The sequence below is a fragment of the Mus caroli genome, chromosome 5 (genome assembly GCF_900094665.2).
Source record: "Mus caroli chromosome 5, CAROLI_EIJ_v1.1, whole genome shotgun sequence".
In the NCBI taxonomy this organism is placed as follows: Eukaryota; Metazoa; Chordata; class Mammalia; order Rodentia; family Muridae; genus Mus; species Mus caroli.
Window position 1 is genome coordinate 15,243,498 of NC_034574.1, and position 22,104 is coordinate 15,265,601.

The following is a 22,104-nucleotide window of genomic DNA, read 5'->3' on the forward strand; positions in this document are numbered from 1 at the left end:
CTCCACTATGTTCATAGCAGCCCTATTTATAATAGCCAGAAGCTGGAAAGAACCCAGATGTCCCTCAACAGAGGAATGGATACAGAAATTATGGTACATCTATCTGACCTTTTAAGTGGATCTCCTTTGAGAGTTGTGTTGGATATTATTGCTTCAACTTTCTGTGCTGTCTCCCTGGAAAATTCTGCCCAAGTCTTACTTACTATTGGATGTCATTTAACAGATCATCACAATAGTTTTGGTAGAGGCACCTCTCCATCTCCCTGTCCCTTCCATGGCTAGGAAGATATTGTAATCAACTGCCCTAGTTCTTTGACTCACTCTACCCAATAGAAGTGGAATGATTGGTCCAGGGATCCTATTTAGAATAGCGATTTGGCTTCTTTATCTCTTGTTTCCTCTATCATCCATCTAAGCCTTTCATATTGCAACATGATGTTGTCATATGCAAATGTGTTGAGCCCCATTTATAGGAACCCAATGAATCAGGCTGCAGGCAGCAGGTTGGATACACCTGCGAGCCTAAATATTCTATTTGGCTCCTCTGAAAATAGGTTCTGTCCTTGACAGGAAGGTTTCCTCTGGTTTAGTGCCAATAGATAAATTAGCCTGCTCCTGGGATCCCCCGGAACTCCAGCCTCCCATTGTGAAATGTAGCTTTATGTTAGCCTTTATGAATAACAAATGTGCAAGTTATGATTCTCCATTCATCTCATTCATTTTTTTTCATCTTATTTTGTTCAGATGGAGGAGGCAGATGCTACTTACTGCTTCCCTCTCAACCTGAAATGCTTGATCAAAAAGACTTTTTCTCCTCTCCATTAAACTCTTGTCAGGTATTTTGCACACTCTAGGAATTTAATTCATGTTTGCTAATGTGGTAATTGACTTAAGATAAAGAAATTAGTATATGCAAGGGAGTCAAACTGGGCAAACCTCATTGTGTCATCCCTGGCACATGATAAATAACACTTAATCACATCATTAAAGACCATAGTTCCCTTTGCAAGAAATATTACCTATTTCTTTTGTGGAAATAATGGTATAATTCAATTACAGCACCAAGTTCATTTTCCATAGAAAACGTTTTGAAAATTATCTTGTTTATTTATTTAGTGTGTGGGGGGTTTTGTTTGTTTATTTTGGGGATGGGACTTTCCATCTATTGCAAAGTTCCTTATTGAGACAGGACGTCTCCGTGTAACCTCTGTGTGTGTGTGTGTGTGTGTTTTATATCTTATGTCATGGTGTACTTGTGGAGGTCAAAAAACTACTTTCATGTTCGTTCCTTTCACCACATGGAATCCTGGGACTAAACTCTTATCTTCATGCTTGGTGGGAAACTGCAGCTCACTGAGCTATCTCAACAGCTTGAATGGGTTCTTCATTTGCATATTCTGTTTGCTTTCTTTGATTCCTAAGCAACTGGCTTCTTTACTCATCATTCTCCTACGAATACCACTTTAACTGAGAGCCTGTATCACCGAAGATTGCAACATTGTTGATGTCTTGCAGTTTGGGGTCCTTTTTGTTCTGGACTCTTTAGAAGTGCCATCCTTCCTTCCTTTCCTCTTTCCATGCTGTGTCAAGGTCTGATGAGTCCCCACTGGGACCAGGCTGCTGTCTGGACTTCTCCTACTGGTTTCCTCTTTCTGTGACTGCTAAGTGTTAGTGTAGCTCAGATCTCAGCAGGAAAGAGTCTTGTTTCCACTTTCCATGAAGTCTCTCTTGGCAAATACATTCACTTATGGCTTAAGTTATCACATGATCCAGCCATCTACTGCTGTTCATCAAGTTGATCTTCTCCAGACAGAAACTCTGACTGGATGCCTCTATCATAGGTTTGGCAGGAGCCTCTAAACCCAGTATGTAAAACTGTATTGTCATCCCCACTGTGTCCTCCGGCCCTCCTGTCATCTCTTTTTCAATGAAGCTTCACTGCCCAACAAAATGAACAGGACTTCTCTCTTCTCTTTATGTTCTTTAATCATAGAAGTTTTATGTCAACTCACCTCTTTTCATCGCCATGCCAAAGGACAATATGTCTTTTATCTGGGACATAAAAGTATCTTACCAATGGTCTATAGACTTACTTTCCTGCCATCTTCAAGTACTCAGGCTACTTTTGTAGAAAATGAGCCATCTCATATTTTGCCACGCTCTTGAGTAAGATTTCCTGCCTCAACTGTTAGGATACAGTCCCAATCGTGAGGTCTTATGAATAAATCTGTGCCTGATCTAGCCCTGCTTTATCTGTTTCTCCCTTCATCCTGAAAGGCACCTCAGATGTTACAACACATTGGAAGAAAAGTGTTGCTTGAATCTTAACATCAGAATAAAGAGTGGATTGGCAGATCTCACCTTTACTTTCAGAAGCTCTCGGTACAATGATAAAATGGGAAGACTATAGATGACACGTTTTAGTTCCAGCAAAGCAGGGGTCATACCTCCCTTGTTCTCTCTTGCTCATTGCTTTGCTCAAAGCATCAAATGTGAGCACTGAACAAGTGGAGAAGTTCAGATCCTGGTGATGTGTTCTAGCTCTGAAAGTTACACGTATGACGCTTGTTGCCACAAACCAAAGTCAGGGTGTGGTCAAAGTTGACTTCCTTTCTGCTGACCCTCATGAAGGAATTAGCTCCTCAATAGGTCTGTCATGTAGAGATCACCATGCTCAAAACTGACCAGACTTCAGCAGCTCCATCTTCTCTGTAGTTATGTGGTCTTCTTGTCTTTTATGTCTGCCACTTTGACTTTTAAGGTCTTTGGTAATTTTCATAAAGCAATTTGAATAATCAAAGACTCCTGTCTCAAAGTCATTTCTTTAAAAATATCTGCAAATATCCTTTTCCCATACAAGGTAAATATTCCTGTGATCTAGGCATTAGGACAAGAATACCTTTAGACTGCCATATTTTGTCTACACACCTGTGTTAGGAAATGACCCTTTCACTTCATCCCTCCTACTGAGCAAGCAGCCATATTTAATTAAATAAATTAAGACAACAATGAGGAGTGAACAACCAATCTAAATCAGCATACTGATCATCTTCATATCTTGATTGTTGCTGTTATATCTGTTCAAAACTGTTTTCTATTAGTTTTGGTAGGATTTCATGATGGGTACAGTACATCCAAACCACCACACGCATTTACTGTGGCTGGAACAACTGACCACATGCTCTTCTTCTTGCAGAATCCAGTGAACATGAAGACAAAAGTGCAGGTGCCTCAGGGGAGACACCCTCCCAGCCTTACCCTGCACCCGTGTACAGTCAGCCCGAAGAGCTCAAGGACCAGATGGATGATACAAAGCCAACAAAGCCTGAGGAGAATGAGGACTCTGATCCATTGCCTGATAACTGGGAAATGGCCTACACAGAGAAAGGGGAAGTCTACTTCATTGAGTGAGTCTCCGAGTCTCCGGCATTTCTTTGAACATTGTCCCAATGATAATAGCAAGATATTAATGCTGTTACTATAGGCAAAAAATATGGGAATATTTATTATTTCCACTCACAACACAAAATGAAATATTGCCTCCATAAAGCTAAGGATCCCAAACAATACCTACCTGTAACAAAGAGTAAATTAGGCAACTATACTCTAACACTCCTAACAATGGGGTATTAAAGAGACAAATCTCCATATGCTGTTATTTTCAGATTAAAAAGCCTGTATATATGGCAATGGTTCTCAACCTTCCCAATGCTATGACTCTTCAATGCAGTTCCTCATGTTGTGATAACCCCCAACCATAAAATTATTTATGTTGCTACTTCATAACTAATTTTGCTACTGTTATGAATCATGATGTAACATTTTTTAGAGATACAGTTTTGTCACAGAGGCTATGATTCATGGCTTGAGAACCACTGCTCTAAAGAGGTCCTTAAAAAATGCTTGCTTGTCTCCTTCACAGACATGCTTTGCGTGAGATCTGCCTAGCTATTTATTCCCAGAAATGGCCACCATTATGTTCAAGACTTGGGTAGAATGTGGCTGTTTCAAGCAAAATATTTGCTTGCCACAAAATCAAAAGTTTTAACACTTGACTCTAAGGTCAGGTCTCAATAAAATATCCTATATGAGGATCATATTTCCTTCTACTAAATTTCACTGTGGTTGTTTCTTATCTTTCTTAGTTTCTTTTGAGTGGTGGAATTGGGCATTGCTTACCATTCTTAAAACTTACCAAAGAAGGAGTATATTGATCATTAACTCACACTAGTGCTCAATCCAATCTATTCTTTCCAAACTTCTCCCCCAAATATTTATTTATGTATACTGTTTTAGCAATATGTCCAGCTTTCCAATTATTTGCTTCTATTATAACAGCTTTGAAAATCATAATTAACATAATTGTACATATTTAGCAGCATAGAAAATTATAATTACATGCATGTATGCAATGTATAATAATGTTATCAAGGTAATGAATGTTTCTATCTTCACACATGGCATTATTTGTATATGATGAGAACCCTTGGACTCTCTTTCCTCAGCTTTACATAATGGATAATTAATAGCTCTAAACTGTAGCTACCCCATCATTTTAGTCAGTGGAATAATTTTTTAAAAGAAAATCTAAAGCTAAAGGTCCTGACCCAAAATTAAATCATTGATATGAATAAGACAACCAAAATGTTGATTGGGAATAATGAAAACCTGAAACTATCACAAGTATATGGCACCTCATTTCCCCAGAATTATATGAACCTTAAAGAAAAATATAATAGAAATTGAAATTCTCAGTATTGGGAGTAGATAAAAAAATACATATGCTCTGACTACTCAAGAAAAATATTAAAACTGTGCTCCCTTCCCCAACCCACAGTGATTTATGACTTAGATCTCCATAGGCAGAGCCCAGTTGTGAAATTGAAATGTTACCACATACCAATATTTAATTCTCACATGAAGCTGGGAACTTTGATACATGTGGCCCAAGGAATCCATAATCAGGTAATTATTTGGTGCTCTGCTTGACTCCAGGACAGAGAAGAAATGCACTGTTTTGTGGAAAATGAATCACTAACCTCTATATTTGGCAAATCTAAGTTTATTTTTTTAAAAAAGAATAAAATCTCTTGCATGATTTTTATTTATATAATCAATAACACTGAGCCATCTGTTGTCAGTTAGTTGAAAGGAAGTTATATAGATTTTGTTAAATATGGCCAACTAAAGATCCTAGAAACATAATATCAAAATTATGATAAGAACAGCATGACATCATTATAGACCGTAAGTAAGATGCTGATGTTCATAGCAGTAAATGTTCAGACCTATGAGACTGGTGAAATACATGTGTGTTTTTATGCAATGCAGGATAGGTAAAGATATGTAAAAGGAATGAAATATACTAGCACAAGTTGACTAAGGAATCATTTCTATATGTGTTCAATAATGCAACTATAAAAACTGTCTGACTTTGTGCTTATCAGGGGAACTTTGCTCATTTAATTCGATCAGGTTTGGGGGGCTCTAAGAAAGAGGGATTTTGAAAGGCAGACATCATAGCCTACATCTTTAGTAAGTAATCCGCTCAATCTGGGCATGAGAGGATGTGACACAATGATCCTACTAATCTTCCCTTCAGTCTACCAGTCAGTCTTAGTATCAGGATAGAGAGGCAAATTGTCATACACAGTGAGCAATGCTGGATTTTTATGATACTGTTCAGTAAAGGATGAGCTTAGACAAGACCTACAAGGCTGTCTAATTTTTCTATTGCAATGAAGATATTCCATTGCCAAGGCCACCTATACAAAGAAAGTAGTCACTGGGGACTTGCTTACAGTTTTGTCCATGACCCTCATGGTAGGAAACATGGCAGCGAGCAGGCATAGTTATAGTGTACTAGCTGAGATTTATATGTGGAGACAGCGATGAGTCCGAGAGCTAACTGGGAATGGCTCTGGAGCAATAGCTGAGAGCTTACAGTTTGATACACAAGCTAGAAAGCAGAGTGAGAGAGATAGTTAATTAGAAATGGTTGGACTTTTGAAACTTCAAAAAGCCTACCCACTGTGACACATCTCCAACAAAGATAGACGTCCTAGTCCTTTCCAAACAGCTCCACTAACTGGGGATCAAGCAATAAAGCATGAGCCAATGGAGCCATTCTCATTCAAACCACCAGAGCTTAAAAGGAGGTAAGGTAACAGACTCCGGAAGTCACTGTCATATACATAGAGTGGTCCTGGTATAGTATTAATTCTTACAAAGATCCTCATCTCTGGGTAACTTAGAGGTAATCTACTACAAAATTCTTGAAAATAGTTCCTTATTTTTCATCTTGCTAGATCACTAGCTCGTTTAAATTGTAATCAAGGAATTAACATTTTCATTTTTTCTCCTTTGAGTTGTTTGTTTGGTCTTTCAATCTTTCCTGTTCGTGCTAAAAGGAAAAATCAGTCAGAAATATATTGGGAACAGAGATAGGTTTCCATGGGATATTAAGACAGAATGACGTAAGCAATTCATTTTGACTGTGGCCAGAGAAGTGACACCGAGGTGAACATATCTAGGATGTAAGAAAACTCAGGATATGCGGAGTGCACCTTGAGGATGGCGCAGGAGGCGATGTGGGTGCTCCGCTCTGCCAGTTGCTGCTCCGAGTGGCGGCAGCCCCACCCCACTGTTCATGCTGATCTTGCTTCTGCTTCATTTCCTTCATCTTTAATGGTAATTGTGAATCCACTCTGTGTGATGAGCTCAAGTACCACAGGGAGGTACCTGAGCTGAGGCAGGATCTGTGTGTTCTTTGGTCCTCCATTTCCACAGCTTCCAATTTACCCTCACTCCCCTCTCCCCCCGCCCCGCTCTGCGCTGCCCTTTCCTTTCTCAACTACATTTGACAAAAATCAGCATTTCTACCCACTATCTTCATGTTGCAAGTACCTTTGCTGTTGCTATCATAAGGAGTTTGTGAAGAATTCTATACTACACAAACACTCAGGAAACAGGTGTATTAGAAGAAGAGCTTGATCTGCAGGAGTTGCTGGGCTGTGAGAACCTTCTGTACTGAGCTAGGATGCTTCCCAGAGGAACCCTGGAGCAAAGTCACAGGAACAGGAAGGGAAGCAAAAAAGGACAGGTGAAAATACATGCACAACTCTGATGGCTAATTAGCATGGTCATTATGTATAACTTTTTTTCTCACATGGATTTTAAAAATCCTTCAAATCTCTGAGTAATTGTGAGAAATACAAATTTTACTTTCTAATTTAAAATAGTTGATTTAAAATGCAAATGGAGGTGGCACCCAAATACATTAGATAAATATTCAAGTATTTTAAAAGAAAAAAAAAAGGAGCAATGAAAAAAGGGGATAAAGTAGAGAGGAAACCGGAGATGAATGGAGGGAAAAGAGTCTTCCTCGGTTTCCCCAGCCTTTCCTGGGTCCTGTTGGTCAGTGCCAGCAGTGTGTTCCCTGCCTGTCATTCTCAACACCAATAGATAGCTCCCTGAAACATTCATAAATATTACAGTTAAACATGGATACAAGCATTGTAGTTTTCATTAAGGGGACAAATAATTCTATTTGTCTTCTGTGCAATTAATGTTTGAAAATATTTCCAGGTTTTGTTTGGTATCACAGAGTGGCTTTTAAAAGTCAGTCCTTTAGTTTATTTTTAAATTTTTAAGTTTTATTTAAGTGTGTGTATATGTGTGTGTATGTGTGTCTCTGTGTATGTCTCTGTGTTTGTATACATGTATATGTGTGTGTCTCTGTGTGTGTGTGTGTGTGTGTGTGTGTGTGTGTGTGTGTGTGTGTGTACAGCTAAATAAGGCTAAAATAGGGCATTGGATCCCTGGGGCTGGAGTTTCAGGCAGTTGGAAACTACCTACCATGGATGCTGATAAATAAACTCAGGTCCTCTGGAAGAGCAAGGAGGTCTCTTAACTGCTGAACCATCTCTTAATCGCAAAAGGTGAAGTTCTTTAGAAGTTTTGTATTTAAAAGATAAGTTTTGTTGTTCTCACACTGTTGAATTACTGAGTCATTTCTGTTTCCCACATTGTTTGGCTACTTCTTTAAGAGGAGGTAAAACTATTTTTTTCCTCTCCTTCTTTTCTCAAACATTACACTTAACTGAGGTTTCCCTCCCTCCATTCCTTCCAGTCTCTCCTCTACTTCTGTTGTCCCCTAGATCTACTCCTCAACTCCTCTTCAAAACAAACAAACAAAAACAGCAGGCCACCCAGAGACATCCACTGAACATTGCATAAGAAGATATAATAAAGACTAGGCACAAACCCTCACAGCAAGGATGGACGAGGCACCCAGTAGGAGAAAAAGAGCCCCAGATGAAGGCAAAAGAATCAGTCATCCCCCACTCCCACTTTTGGGAGTCCCACAAGAGCCCTGAGCTACACAACTGTAGCATATATACAGAGGACCTAGCTCAGATCCTTATAAGCTCCATTTCTCACTTTAGTCTCTGTGAGCCTCTGTGAGTCCTACTTAGTTGGTTCTGTGTGGCTGTGTTCTCCTGGTGTCCTTGACTATTCTGGCTCCTACAATCCTTCCTCTCCCTCTTCAGAGAGGTTCTCCTGGCTTCCTCTAGTGTTTGGCTGTGGGTCTCTGCATCTGTTCCCAATGGTTGCTGGATGATAGCTCTCCGATGACAACTGAGCTTGGACTACTCACTCAGCTTTTAGTATAGGAAGCTATAATTAGAAATCATTCCATTGATTTGTTTTTTTTTTGGTTTGGTTTGGTTTGGCTTGGCTTGGTTTTTTGCCAGTCATATCTTGTTCTTTCCTGGGTCTCTGGGTTGACCAGCTTCTGCTTCCTGGCCCCCCAAGCTATGCAGGTGTGGCATACTGCTAGGAGACTTGCCTGGTTACAAGGGAAGGCTGGTTCAGGCTTTATATTCTCCATTACAAGGAGACTTCACTAGGGTCACACTCTTAGATACCAGGGCATTTCTACTGCACTAGGTTTCTACATCCCCTCCAGATGCCCCTCAATTCCAGTTGTCTCTCCAGTACTCTCTCCCTCCATTGCTTCCACCCCATCTGTTCCCAGTCCACCTGAAAAATCTATCCTATGTCCCCTTCGCAGGGAGATCGACGAGTCCTCACTTAAGCCCTCCTTGTTACTCTCTGGGTCCATATATTATCCTTTGCTTTACAGCTAATGTCCACTTATAGTGAGTGCATACCATGCTTGTCTTCCTGACTCTGGGTTACCTCACTCAGGGTGATCTTTTCTACTTCCATCCATTTGCCTGTAAGTTTCATGTCATTGTTTTGACATAAAATGGAGTAATTCTCCATTGTGTAGTTATACCTCATTTTCTTTATCCATTCTTGAGTTGAGAGACATCTATGTTGTTTACGGTTTCTGACTACTATGAATAAAACCACAGTGAACATATTTGAGCAAGTATCATTGTGGTAGGGTGGAGCATCCTTGGAGTATAAGACCCAGGAGTGTTATAGCTGGGTCTCGAGGTAGATTGATTCCTAATTTTCAATACTACTTCTTTAGGTAAGTGATAAATGGAGGTTTTTTTTTTTTTTTTTTTTTTTTTTTTTATCATCTACAATGACATGTTAGTGGGGAGAAGGGACTATCTTAAGATAATTTTTAGCAAAATCGTTTTAAATTATGAGGGATCATATTCTCCCTAACATACTTTTAACAGTAATAATGACTTATATCTGACAGTTTTGAAGACTATAAAGGCTGGTAGTTTCCTTGAGTCAGCATCATCTTTATTAATATATTATCATTTATAATAGGCAGCATACTCATTATAAATTCAAATGAGAAATATGCAAATACAATTTTGAATGATTTATCCTATACTGAATGCCTGTTTTTTTCAGGCTGTGTTTAAATTACCTTAACAAAAATAGCTAATATGTTAAACATTCACACTCTGTTCATTTAATCCTCACATTATGAATATGAGGCTTACATAAATCAATAGCTGCTTGCCAAGAAGCTGTGGAACCGAGAAATGATAGAGCCAGTATTCCTTTCTTTTGTTTATTTAACAAATATTTACTACATACGTGGTGTGCATCAAGAACGGTTTTACACATACACTAGTTGAATAAACTAACAAGGTTTGGGTTGCTTGCTGTGTAGTTTGTCTTCAGGAGCCTTGTTCTTCAAGGATCTACGGTGCTGTCTAGTATGCACATAGCAGCACATAGCACATAGCTACTTTATAAACAAGGTACGGAGGCAGCCTTGAATCAATCTCAAAGTTCCATAGCTGTCACCCTACAGAGCTACTTCCATTATCCCATACTACTTCTAATATGTAAACAAACATAGTCAGAGTGAACTTTTATATTACACATGCTTTTTGTTCAGTACGTATCTTAACCGGAAATACCCTCTCCCAGAGGCTAAATGTTCCATAAAGAAGAGTGGCCATGGTGTTAATCTCAATTGACATGCTTTGGGGATCCCATCACATAGTTTCTTTGTTTGGGAGTCAGTGTAGTTAGTGACACAAGACAGACTGCTATTGCTTTGGCAAAAACAAAAAAACAAAAAAACAAAAAACAAAGAGGCAACAAGAACCTGTTGCTTCCTACCATTTTCAAGAGTGGTGTGGACACTTTGGCACCTTAAATAATGCAGTTTTCAATGACGGGCTTTGACACTGGAAACACATGTGGAAAATGCTACCAGTGCATCTGGTTTTCAAATCTATGTAAGAGATGGAATTGTTTTAAGCTGTAAACACACACACACACACACACACACACACACACACACACACACACACTGTGTTTCCTTTTTGTTCCTATTTCTGTATCTTGTTACGTTTAAGTAAATCATCATTAATCATGTCCAGCAAAAAAGCTTCCTGCAGTTAGAAGATAAAATACTTTGGGAATTTATTGTGAAGAAATAGAAGCCTTTTTTCTTAACTTGCAACATCAGAGGACCACTTTCTCTTCTCGGCACGGCATGTTACTTCCAGGCACAAAGCTTGACTGCATCTGCTTTATATATTTTAGAAAGATAATAGATACACTTCATATTTTTCCTTTCTACATGGTTTTCTGTACCTGCACAAGATTCATGGTTAAACTTCAGACAAGAAATAAGTATTTTAGGCAAAATCTTACAAAATGTATATCTCTAATAGGGAAAACAATAGTTACAATAAAATTTCTTTTAGAAAATACTTGCTACATGCATGAAAAGAAATGTTATATGAATTCGCATTCTCATAAAGTAAGTCTTTTAATAAATCATATGAGGGAAAATATCCAAAATTAATTAGAGGTAATATATTTCCAACCACTTATATCTATTGAGCCTCTAATGGTTTCTTTTTTAATGAAAATACAGAAAGAAGAGAAAGTTTTTGGAAAAGGAGATAATTCTGAGTTGTTTTGCTTTGTTTTGGCTATGATATAGGAATAAATTCATATGCCTTTAAATAACTCTAGTTAAGATTTTAGTAAAATACAGTCAACAGTCTGTCTTACTTTTATTCTGAAACTACACAATGACTGCTTTTTAAACCTGAATGTCCACACTCATTTCAATTATCTCCTGACTCAACCTGTTGACTTACAGAGAATGGGAAGAAACATTGAATTAGTAGCACTCATCAAATTTAAATTGTAAAAGAAAACCATCCAAGAATGCATAGAATACAAGAAACCTTGTTTTGGCCCAGCTGACAATGTATGAAAAAGTCAGAATAAAGGTGAAAGAAATCAAACAGAAAGAGAAGGGAAAGAAAGCATGCCTTAAAGATGAGTTTGAAGTGAGTTACTCCTAAGAATGGGGTTTGAATCCTGACGGGGGGGGGGGGGACAAGAGGTGTGAGAAATATGGAATGGGGGAGAAAGCACAGCATAAACTTTAGAAAAATTATTAAGTTCTGCTCCACTGAATACCTGTTTGTAGCATTTTCTGATTAACTTAAATTTCTTTTTTGACATTACATGGACTTAAACCTAAGGTCTTATGCTGACTCCACAAACACTACCACTGAGCTATATCTCCAATCATTATTTTAGTATAGTCTTTACTTTAAATCCGGAGACCTAATATTCGTATGGAAATTACACAAATATGTGTTCTTTAGAAAATTTTATTTTAGGAGGGAAGAAGTCAGATGTGAAGGATTGAAACGTAATTTGCCAGTGTCTTGAATCGGAAATTTAAGTTGACTTCAGGAAGAACACTTTTCTAGTAGCATTATTGGCACCTGCTCACCCCGAGTGCTCTCTGTGCACATGCAGTTTAATATGGCAAATACCTGCTGAGCACAAGGCATTCAGCACGTTCAGTGGATTTAGTGATTACAACCTTCAAGTCGTATGAAAAGTTTCTTCTAAATGACTATCAGAAGATCAGACTAGATCCCTGATAACCACTAGTAGAGGAGAGAAACATGTTCCTATGAAAAAGAGACTGGGAAACAACACACATGTCTTCTTTCAGATAGTCAAACACATGAGTGTGGGACTGCTTGGCTCTGGGTTTACTCCAGTCCTTTCAGCTCCATGTGTGGGTTATGTAACCTTGGACAAGTTACCCAGGGCTTCTCAACCTCTGCTTCTGCATCTGTAAAGTGGATGCATGATGATTTTCAGCCACAAGGAACCAATCAGAAGTGAGAGGCAGGCTCTGCAGCTTTGCCTCCACGTGACTGCTGTGCTATAAGTAGCTTCTCCCATTGAGATGAAGCACGTTTTACGTGAGAAGATGAAATGTTATTATTTAACTTGATGCTTTGCCAACTTGGCAAAGGTTAAGGGCACAACACGTATGGGCACTCCTGATCCACTTGTAGGTCAATCTGTGCAAATCCTCCAAGGTATCTGGATATGAATTTAAACTAGAATGTTGCATTTGAATGACTCTCCAGTTCTGGCTTATTATAGTCCTCTATAGTTTATTACAGTACTTAATGTGTAGTTTAACATGAGGTTTTTGGGTAGATAGGACAAGCCATGCATTTTGGATTTTCATCAAGGTTATTAAATATGACATCAACTAAACCTGAATAGCTATTGACTCTTTTCATGAACATTTAGCTTCATCTATAGAAACATGTAAATTGAGACATTACTATGATTCAAAGCTCCTGGAAATATATGTACCATTTATCCACTAGAATAAGAACAGTCTCTGTGTAAATGGAACCTAAATAGGTCCATCTCCGTTGAAGCACGGTATAAATAAGCCCATCGGTGAAAAGCACAGTATAAGATTATACTGCAGCAGCATTTCCTTTTAATGTCATTTTTGGTGACACACATCTTGGATAGATATAGAAAATTGATGCCAAGCACCTGAATCTTCCCTAGCTAGCAAAATGAAAAGAAATTCCTTCCTTGAATTTAAGAAGAGATAGCATCCAGACTGGGGGGTCGGGGGAACTCTCAACAATTCCATTTTGTGTGGTTTCCTGCCCAACATTAAATCCTATCCTCAAATGGAATTATTAAGGTTTAAAATACATAATTTGAGGGAAGTGGAAAAGCTATTTAGTGTGTTGTCTCCCAAAGGCATTAAAAATATCCCCTTTGTAAGGCATCTTGGAGGAGCATGCAAATTACAAGGCTGCTGAGCGCCACTATTGAAAAATACTGTGCTGTGTCTTCATGTGATGTTTAAGACAATTACTGGAGGTAACTACTACCCACATTTCTTTCAGAATCATTTCTGAAGAACAGCTAAAAATACTGTTAACTATAAGAGACTCAATCTGTCAAAATGTATTAAAGTGACACACTGCTAACACTAGTTCAACCTAAAAATCCATTCTGTAATGAAATGCTTTATATAAACTCAGCAAAGCTGGGAGCTCACAGCTCTTTCCTAAATTAGCCAGTGTTTGAGACCTATGCGAATGTGGTATAGAAATGGTAATTTGACTCCTGTGGTGGCATACTAATGGCCCCTTAATATTTACCCATAGATATAGTTGCTTTTATGGATAGTCTAAAGAACTTGGAAATTACTTTTCTCCAAAAGAGATAAAGAATTTTAAAAAGCCAAGTGTGGATGAAAAGGGGGGACATTTCTGCCTCTTGCCTATCTCCTGATGTATTCCCCTACCTGATACAAAATGGTCACTGATAAACATGTACACCGAACCCACCAAACACACACACAAGCACAGGCACATGTGTGTGCAAGCACACACACAGAGGCACACACACACAGGCACACACACACACACACACAGGCACACACACACACAGGCACACACACACACAGGCACACACACACAGGCACCTGTGAACTTCTCACTGAGGTGCGTGCTTCTCCTCTATCATAAAACACTAACATACCTAGTGCCTGTTTCCTGATCCCCATGTTCAGAACACTCACCTCAGTTAAGTGGAAAGTAATGGATTATGTTGATATCTGACTAGGACCAGATGAACATGTCCACAATAATTTCAACCCTCTCGAAACTTGATAATGTGGCAACACCAGATGTAGAGAGGTCAAATTGAGGGATGGGTAAAAGCTGGCATATTTGCTAGATGATTTATTTGGTGGTCGACTTCACAGACATTACCTGATTAAGCCATTAGCGTCCCATCCAGACCCTCTGCTGCTGACTGCTCATACAGCTGAGGATCGTTACAGGTAGGATTTTCTCCTTGCCTCACAGGAATGACTAAAGGAAAAGGGGATTTCCTTGGCCTCTGAATTTCATAACTCACGGATCTTAATGTTTGTGCTGGTTAGCGTTGAGGAGTTTTGTTATGTTTTAGGTATTTTTATTTTTTTGACTGTTTTTGTCACCTTGACACTACAATCACTGAGAAAGGGGAACAACTTCAATTGGGGGTTACTTCAATCAGAATGCCCTGTAGAATTACATACCTGTGGGCATTTTCTTGATTAATGATTGATGTGAGGGGCCTAGGGAGCTCAGAGCAGTGCAAAGGCTGGGCAGGTAGTCCTGGGTGTATAAGAAAGTAGGCTGAGAGAACCATCAAGAACAAGCTAGTTAGCAGAGTTCTTGGTGGTCTCTGCTTCAGTTCCCACCTGAAGCTCCTGCCCTGGCTTTTCTGGATGGCAGACTATGACAGAAATGTAAGCCAAGCAACCTGTTCTTCTCTGAAGTTGCTTTGGGTCATAGGACTCATCAAAGCCATGGAAAGCCAAGCAGGACATCGGTCTCAGAACAGAGATCCCCTCCTTAGAAGCAGAGATCCCCTCCTTAGAAGCAGACGAACAAAGCTCATCTAGAAAATGCTGCTTGAAGAATGCTTGGATGCCTCAGCTGACTTTCCAAAGTGCATCTCGGCTGTATCCTCCCCTTTTGCTGGCTTGAGATCTCCTTTGTGAAGTAGAAAACAGTCTCAAGATTCTGTTAATGATTGTACTCTGGAGGAAATGTTTCTGACCTTCACTTCCAGTACCTCTGATTGTCTGGCTGATATCTGAGACTCTGCTATAGCTGAAAAGGAAATATACAAGATGTCTGTCTGGATCCCAGTGTATCCATTAGGTCCACTGTGAGCTGAACCTCCTATGTTCTTTCATTGCTCTTTTGATTGTTTCTTGTGTAAATCTCATACTTCCCAGTTCCTCTGACTTTGCCTATTCTCTTCTTAAAGACTTAACAGACACTAAATTCCTCATTATTTGCCCATTGGTTCATGAGCCCCCATGTTACAACTGTACAGAGTCAACTGTTCAGTTCTAACCACCAACTGAGACATTGAGTAGTCCCGAAATATAATGCATAGGTGTCACCTGGATTGCCTGTCAATGACAGAGAATTTGTAGCAATGGCCTGCCTCTCACAAATCGTATTTCACATCCTCAGCAAAAACCAGAACTGGGAGTTCTGCAAAGACCCAGAATGCATTGTTAAAAAGTCTACCAGGTGATCCTAACACAAGTGATGACATGACCCCTTTAAGAAAGTCTCTGAGAACATCTCTTTTTCTTCTAGATTTCTGAAGTTAGAAAAGGAAATATTTTTTCCTTCTAAACAAGGTTTTTCTTTCCTTTGCTTTCCTAGAAATTTCATTCCAAAAACATTAGACTGCAAACATTTTTATCTACTCCTTTCCTGGCTGGGATAGAAGTATTTAGGAGTGAGATAGCTTAATGTGAGTAAATAAAATTGCTATTAATCACATTTGGAGAAAATGTAGGACTCCCAGGAACATGCTGTAATTTGCATCACTTTTGTACAGCCCATGCCAGCTCTGTGGTTAACAAAAACAATTGTTTATGAAAAGGGCAGATTTAAGATGAAAATGCCGCTTCTGCAAAAGGCAGGAAACCGTCGGCGTGTAAGGACTGTGCTCGCCCAACTGGAGAATCCTGTGTTTGTAATAAATTCCTTTCGCTCTGGATGAGTTCTGCATTTTCAATGAGGTTAACTTGGCAACATTCTAGTTGATTTTAATAAAAATAGCTGCTTTGAGGACAGGGAGCTGAGGTTGCCAAATTTACAGCTGCCTTGCACAATTACTCTTACACCTCCTTCAGGGCTACTTAGAACCAGTAAGCAAATTAAGTGTATCGATTGCAATTTTGTTGGACTAACCGGCTTTTTTTTTTTTTTAATTTTTTTTTCTCAAGGAATAAACTTGATTCCTTTTAGTATGTGTCTTTTCAGAGTGATCTCTTTTCTTTTCAGCCATAACACAAAGACAACATCATGGCTGGATCCGCGACTTGCGAAAAAGGCTAAACCTCCAGAAGAGTGCAAAGAAAATGGTAGGTTATTAAGTTTTGATCATTTTGCAGCCGTGCACTTTGGGGATGTTTGCGATTCTTAAAAGAGGTTCTTATGTAAAAAGGCAGTGGACTGGCTGAAACCATTTCCAAATGTAGTATTTACTGCTCAGATAGAAGAGCGTGAACTCCGGCATTTCAGCGGAGCCATGTGCTTTACTGTTCCTCCCCGAGGAGATTCTGCCGAATATCCCATCTTTGTCATCTCTGTGGGTTCTATTTGACTTCTGGCCCGGCTTTCCCCACCTACTAAGGACTTTTGTTTGCAATGTGTTTCTCTGAGGATTCTGGTCTTTCAGCTAGAGCAGCTGTGATGCATAGAAAAGCAAAACTGTAAATAATATTTGGTGTACCCCCCTCAAAGGCAACCACATCCTGCCAGTTAGTAAGGAATGGTAGTGTAAAGAAAGGTTGCCTTCTACAGACAGGCAATTAAATAAAAAAAAAAAATAATTGAATGAGTGTCCTAGATGGTCCTTACCACTTTCCAGGTCCTAGAAGAATTGCAGATGGTTGCTTAAAAATGGACTGTTTGCATGTATGAAAAGAATTTTTTAAAATAATTTAGGGTACCAGATGAATTCAAGCTGTGTTTGTAAATTAGTAAATTACATAGATGAGGTCTGTAATTGAGGATCCTTGTAATTTCTAAAATTATAATGTAAATCGAGTTCTTATCATTTACTTAAATACTTATACTCATCTAATGATTTATTATTTGACCACATTTGTAGCCTTTTTAATCAAAATTTGGAGCCCCATATGGAAGCATATATCACTGATGGACACATAAAGTCGATAAGTGTAATGGGAAATATTTAAACTTTTTTAAAAGTTTGCTTTAAGTATAGAAAAAAAACCTCTAATTCTCGAAGCTCTTTGTTTTGTTTTGTTTTTTAACAATAACTCTAATTTCCTGAAATAATATTGTGGGTTCCTATTATAAAATCAGGATAAATATACTGCCAAATTAAATTTTAAATTTAAAACTTCAACTGTATAATCAGATAAATGTATATATAACCAATGGCAATCAAATCTATATTTAGCTTTCCTTTTATACTTACATTTATTATTCCGTTTTAGAGTACAGCTGTATATGGATACGGCCTATAGTGTCATTATATAAAGTGTTTTGTTTTTTTCTTTATGTACAACTAGGTTACATTGCATTGACAACACTGAGACATGTATTGCAAACTGTGGTAGACTGTAAATTAAAATGACCTCATGTGCTATATGTGAAAGTTGCAATTTACTGAGGCCACAGCTGCGTAACCTTAGTGTGCTCTAATTAAAGTGAATCTAACAATTTTTCTATTTGTGACCACTGCTCTTCTCAGCTGTCTGGCTCCTTTGAGTTGCCCTTTTCATTCAAAATAAATTACGAAGATCAAACCTCTACGTCCTGAGAGATGAGTAAAAACAGCATCTTGCATTTCCACTGTTAATTTTTTACATGTCTGTATTTATCTGGGTTCTCTGGATAGTAGATGCCCAAATGCAATGCCAGTGCCCTAAAACTGTATGTCCTTGAAAAATGAGGTCTAGAGAACATTTGGTCAGGATGTCTTAGTGCTAGGCAGGTATTGTTGTTTTCATTTTCTACAAAATAATTCATAGACATTACATATATTGCTAGGATGCTGGGCATTACAAACTCACATTTATTTCATGGGATTAATACTATTCTGGATATGTAATTTATGTTTTCTTGCCAAAAAAAAAAAAAGTGCTTTGGGATAATACTGCTTTTTGTGTTTGTTTGTTTGTTTTCCTTTCTTTAAATAACATAAATTACTGCTGATTGTTAAAGCATTGAGGGATCACTCTGAGGCTGATGGTTAAGACAGCTGGGCATCAATTTCAGCTCAGACACAAGAGGTTGGTGTAGTAATTTTCTGAATTCTCCAATGTGTGTGAAATGTGTATCTACAAACTGTGGGTCATCCACATGGTGGTATCCCTCTGCAGATGAGATGCTAGGCAGAGAGACTCACTGTCAGTTTCCATGATCCAATCCAGGATGGAGCCAGTCTGAAGTTGGATTGATTGATTTCTGGTGAGATGTGGTCAGTCTCTGGTTTGTCCTCGTTCTCTGGGCAGTTGTATGCCAGAGTTTTCAGCTAACATCCTAATGCAGTTTGGCAGAGACTGTCTGAAAGGGGCCAGGTAGTGTATTCTAGGCTTCGAAGGGCACCTCAGCCTTTTTGCATGTACTCATTCTGCTACAACAGAGAAAGGAGTATGTGGTGGTCATGAGTCTGTGCCAACAAATTCTTAATTATAAACCCAGAAGTGTAGCTTCTGGATGCTTTCATGGAACAAAGTCACCTTTTGTTAACTATTTAAAGTGTATAAACTTCACTCTGAGAGTGTACAAAATTAAAGGTGGGCTGGGTTTGATACCTAGCATAAATTTTCATCTGTCTCATCATGTGGGGCCTTCTCTCTTGGCACATCTTGTACACTGATATTTCTAAGCGTTTTCTTCTCAAGACTATAGGACTGCACGAGAGTCTAGGCTAGTTGTGTCATTGTTTGTGGGTTTGTTTTCAATTTTCAGGAATTTGAGCTTGGGATGTGTGTATGTGTGTGTGTGTGTGTGTGTGTGTGTGTAGGCTCTGCAGTTGTCCAGCTTTAACAAAGGTTGGGGAATAATTGTCAGAGGTCTTGGAACCAGCTGTCTGTATTCTCTGTCTCATCACGACAATCTCTCAGGATTCCCATGCAGTTCACTCATTTCCCTTACCTCCATCAAGGCCTCTCCTCACAAATCAGGTCTGAACTCAGATTTCTAAGATCCCTGGGTCAATATGAGGAGTTAAAAATCTTCCCGAAGTTCACCAGGTTTCCCTGCTACACAGAATTTTAAACATTCTATCCAACCTACAGCCTACCAGCCATATGTGGCCAAGGATAGCTATGAACTAGCACAAAGTAGAAACCTACTCATACATTGTAGGAGAACTTTAATGAGGGGAGTGTGTGTGTGTGTGTGTGTGTGTGTGTGTGTGTGTGTGTGCGCGCACACACACGCGCATGTCTTGACTTGATAGAATACATTTTAAACATGAACTTTCTAGGTAACCATATCATGCTGCAATGTCAAAGGTTAGGTTGTTCTCTGACCTCTTTCAGCATTGAACCCAGATTTTCACATAGGTCAAACCTACCTCGAAGGAGAAACTTGAGTGCAGCTATTTTAAAACCAGGTTTTGAGGGGGAGAGAAAGGGCCTTACAACATAGCCCAGTCCAGACAGACCTCAGCCTCACAATCCTTCTGTCTCATTCTTCTCAGTACTGGCATTATGGGTATATGGCACCATAGCAGGTTCACAAACTCTCTAAGTTGAATGTTTTATGTGTGTATGGATGTTTTCTACGGATCTATTAATATATACATCTTCACATCTCTTAATATAGTTGCTTAATTTCTTGACAGTTATAATCGGAAGCTAAGAGAAAGAAAAATGGGAGGGGCTCTCAACTGACTGAAATGATCCTTACAAAGATTAAAAAGGCCAATAACATATTTCTTCTTAGTGTGAGTACCCATAGCTTTCATGGTATCCCCTTCATGGGGATAAAGGATGATCTGATAGGAAATAAATGGTTTCTTTTCTCTGTTTACAGGAAAGCAATCACTTGGCCCTTTAGTCTGAAAGTGAATACACCCACTAAACATAAAGCAACTCCCTTCTCACAGGATGGTTTAAAATACCAAGCTCATTGTGCTCGGTGCAGTTTGGAAGTTTTAGCACCAGTGTACATGGCAGAAAAAGAGGTTTCCACCTACTACTGGATTCTAATAATAGAATTTGGAGGAGTAGTGGTTAGTAATCCAATATAGTCGTATTTAAAAAGCCAGAGGGGGGAAAAGCTAGCTATTGAATAATTTGGATGCAAAATGGTTAAGTTATGTGTAAAATACCATCACATTTTCACCCTCAGAGTCAGCAGCGTGACACTTCTCCCAAGACACTTTGAATGATAGCTGTTCCTATTGTGACAAATCCCACAATAATCATCAAGTGGGAGAGATTATCAAAAGTCAGATAGATGCTGGAAGATAGGTCAGTTCGTAAAGGGCTTGTTATACAAACATGAATATCTGAACTTGATCCACATCAAGCACATTTAAAAAAAAAAAAAACCTGAACATAACAACGGCTGCCCGTAGTCCCAGACAGGGCAGGAGGAGATAAATAGACCCCAGGGGCTCACTGACCAGGCAGTCAAACTAAACTGATGGGCTCCAGGTTCGGGGTAAGAGCCTGTCTCGGAAAGTAAGGTGGTGACTGATTGAGATATCATATCAACATCTGGCCTCTTGTGTGTGTGCATGAATACACACATATGCAGATCTTTGCACACAAATACACCTGCCCAGGCTTGCACACACACTCACACTCACACAATCATACAAACAATGTGCATGTACACAAATATAAACACATGCATGTGCACAAAATAAAAGTTGTTTGCTGGAATAGTTCTGTTAAATTTAAAATATGACTCAGCTCAGGAACATCACCCAATGCTATGTTCAGGAGAAGAAATCCTGTCATTGTGTAGCCAGGAAAATGGGCTCCAAACTCTCGCAGGCAAGGGAATGATTCTCTAGCTTGGAGATTCTTACCTATCTATAGGAGAAGAATTCTCTTTCTTCCAAAAGGACTTAGTTTCATATACAGGGAGGATGTTGCTTATTGCCCTGTAAGTTCAGTTCCCTTAGATAGTACTCAGCAAATGAGCCTCCTAAAGGACAGGGATGGAGAGGGTAGAGGGAAGACCTGACCTATACAGTAACAGCATTGGGCTTCTCTAAGGTTCTTGGAGAGTTGGAAGTGAACAGATCCATGAGGGCTAAAATTTTCCGACTAGCTACTTCCAGCTTGATAGTATTAGACTGGTGTTTTCTTCTCTGTTTTGTAAAAACGACTTAAATTTTCACAATATAATAATTACATCTGCATCAACTGACTTGATGGCTTCATATCTGGATTCAAGATCTGGGGATTGAGTTTACTTAAGTTACTAGAGAAAAGGAAATCAGTTTTAACTGCTGCCTCCATAAACTTACATTTCAACTGACATTAACTAGTCCTTTGAACTTGATCTTTAAAAAAAAAGTGAATTCAGAAAAAGTCATGTTTTATGATACATTCTGGGTATAATGCTTTTCAAGGGAAGAAACTTGATGTAAGTTTCAAGCCATTTCTTAAATGAGTTTTATAAAATTGACACCAATAAAGTTTTCCATATATCTTTTAAATGCTGGTTTTAGATTGCCTAGTTTGTCTTTGCATGAAAAGTCTGGATTATTTTCTCATTTAAATCTTTTTGATAATTAGTAATCCTAATTTCTCAAATATGTTTA

General features: G+C 38.8%; 1 protein-coding gene across 7 annotated transcripts in view; it reads left to right on the plus strand.

Moving 5' to 3' along the window:
• Magi2 (membrane associated guanylate kinase, WW and PDZ domain containing 2) overlaps positions 1 to 22,104 on the plus strand; it is a 1,402,993-nt gene that overhangs the window by 917,822 nt on the left and 463,067 nt on the right. For all 7 annotated transcript variants that reach the window (XM_021161942.2, XM_021161940.2, XM_021161941.2 and 4 more), the window contains 2 exons: positions 3,197 to 3,407; positions 16,623 to 16,702. In XM_021161942.2, the coding sequence (XP_021017601.1) occupies positions 3,197 to 3,407; positions 16,623 to 16,702 (291 nt within the window). The remainder of the gene's footprint in view (positions 1 to 3,196; positions 3,408 to 16,622; positions 16,703 to 22,104) is intronic.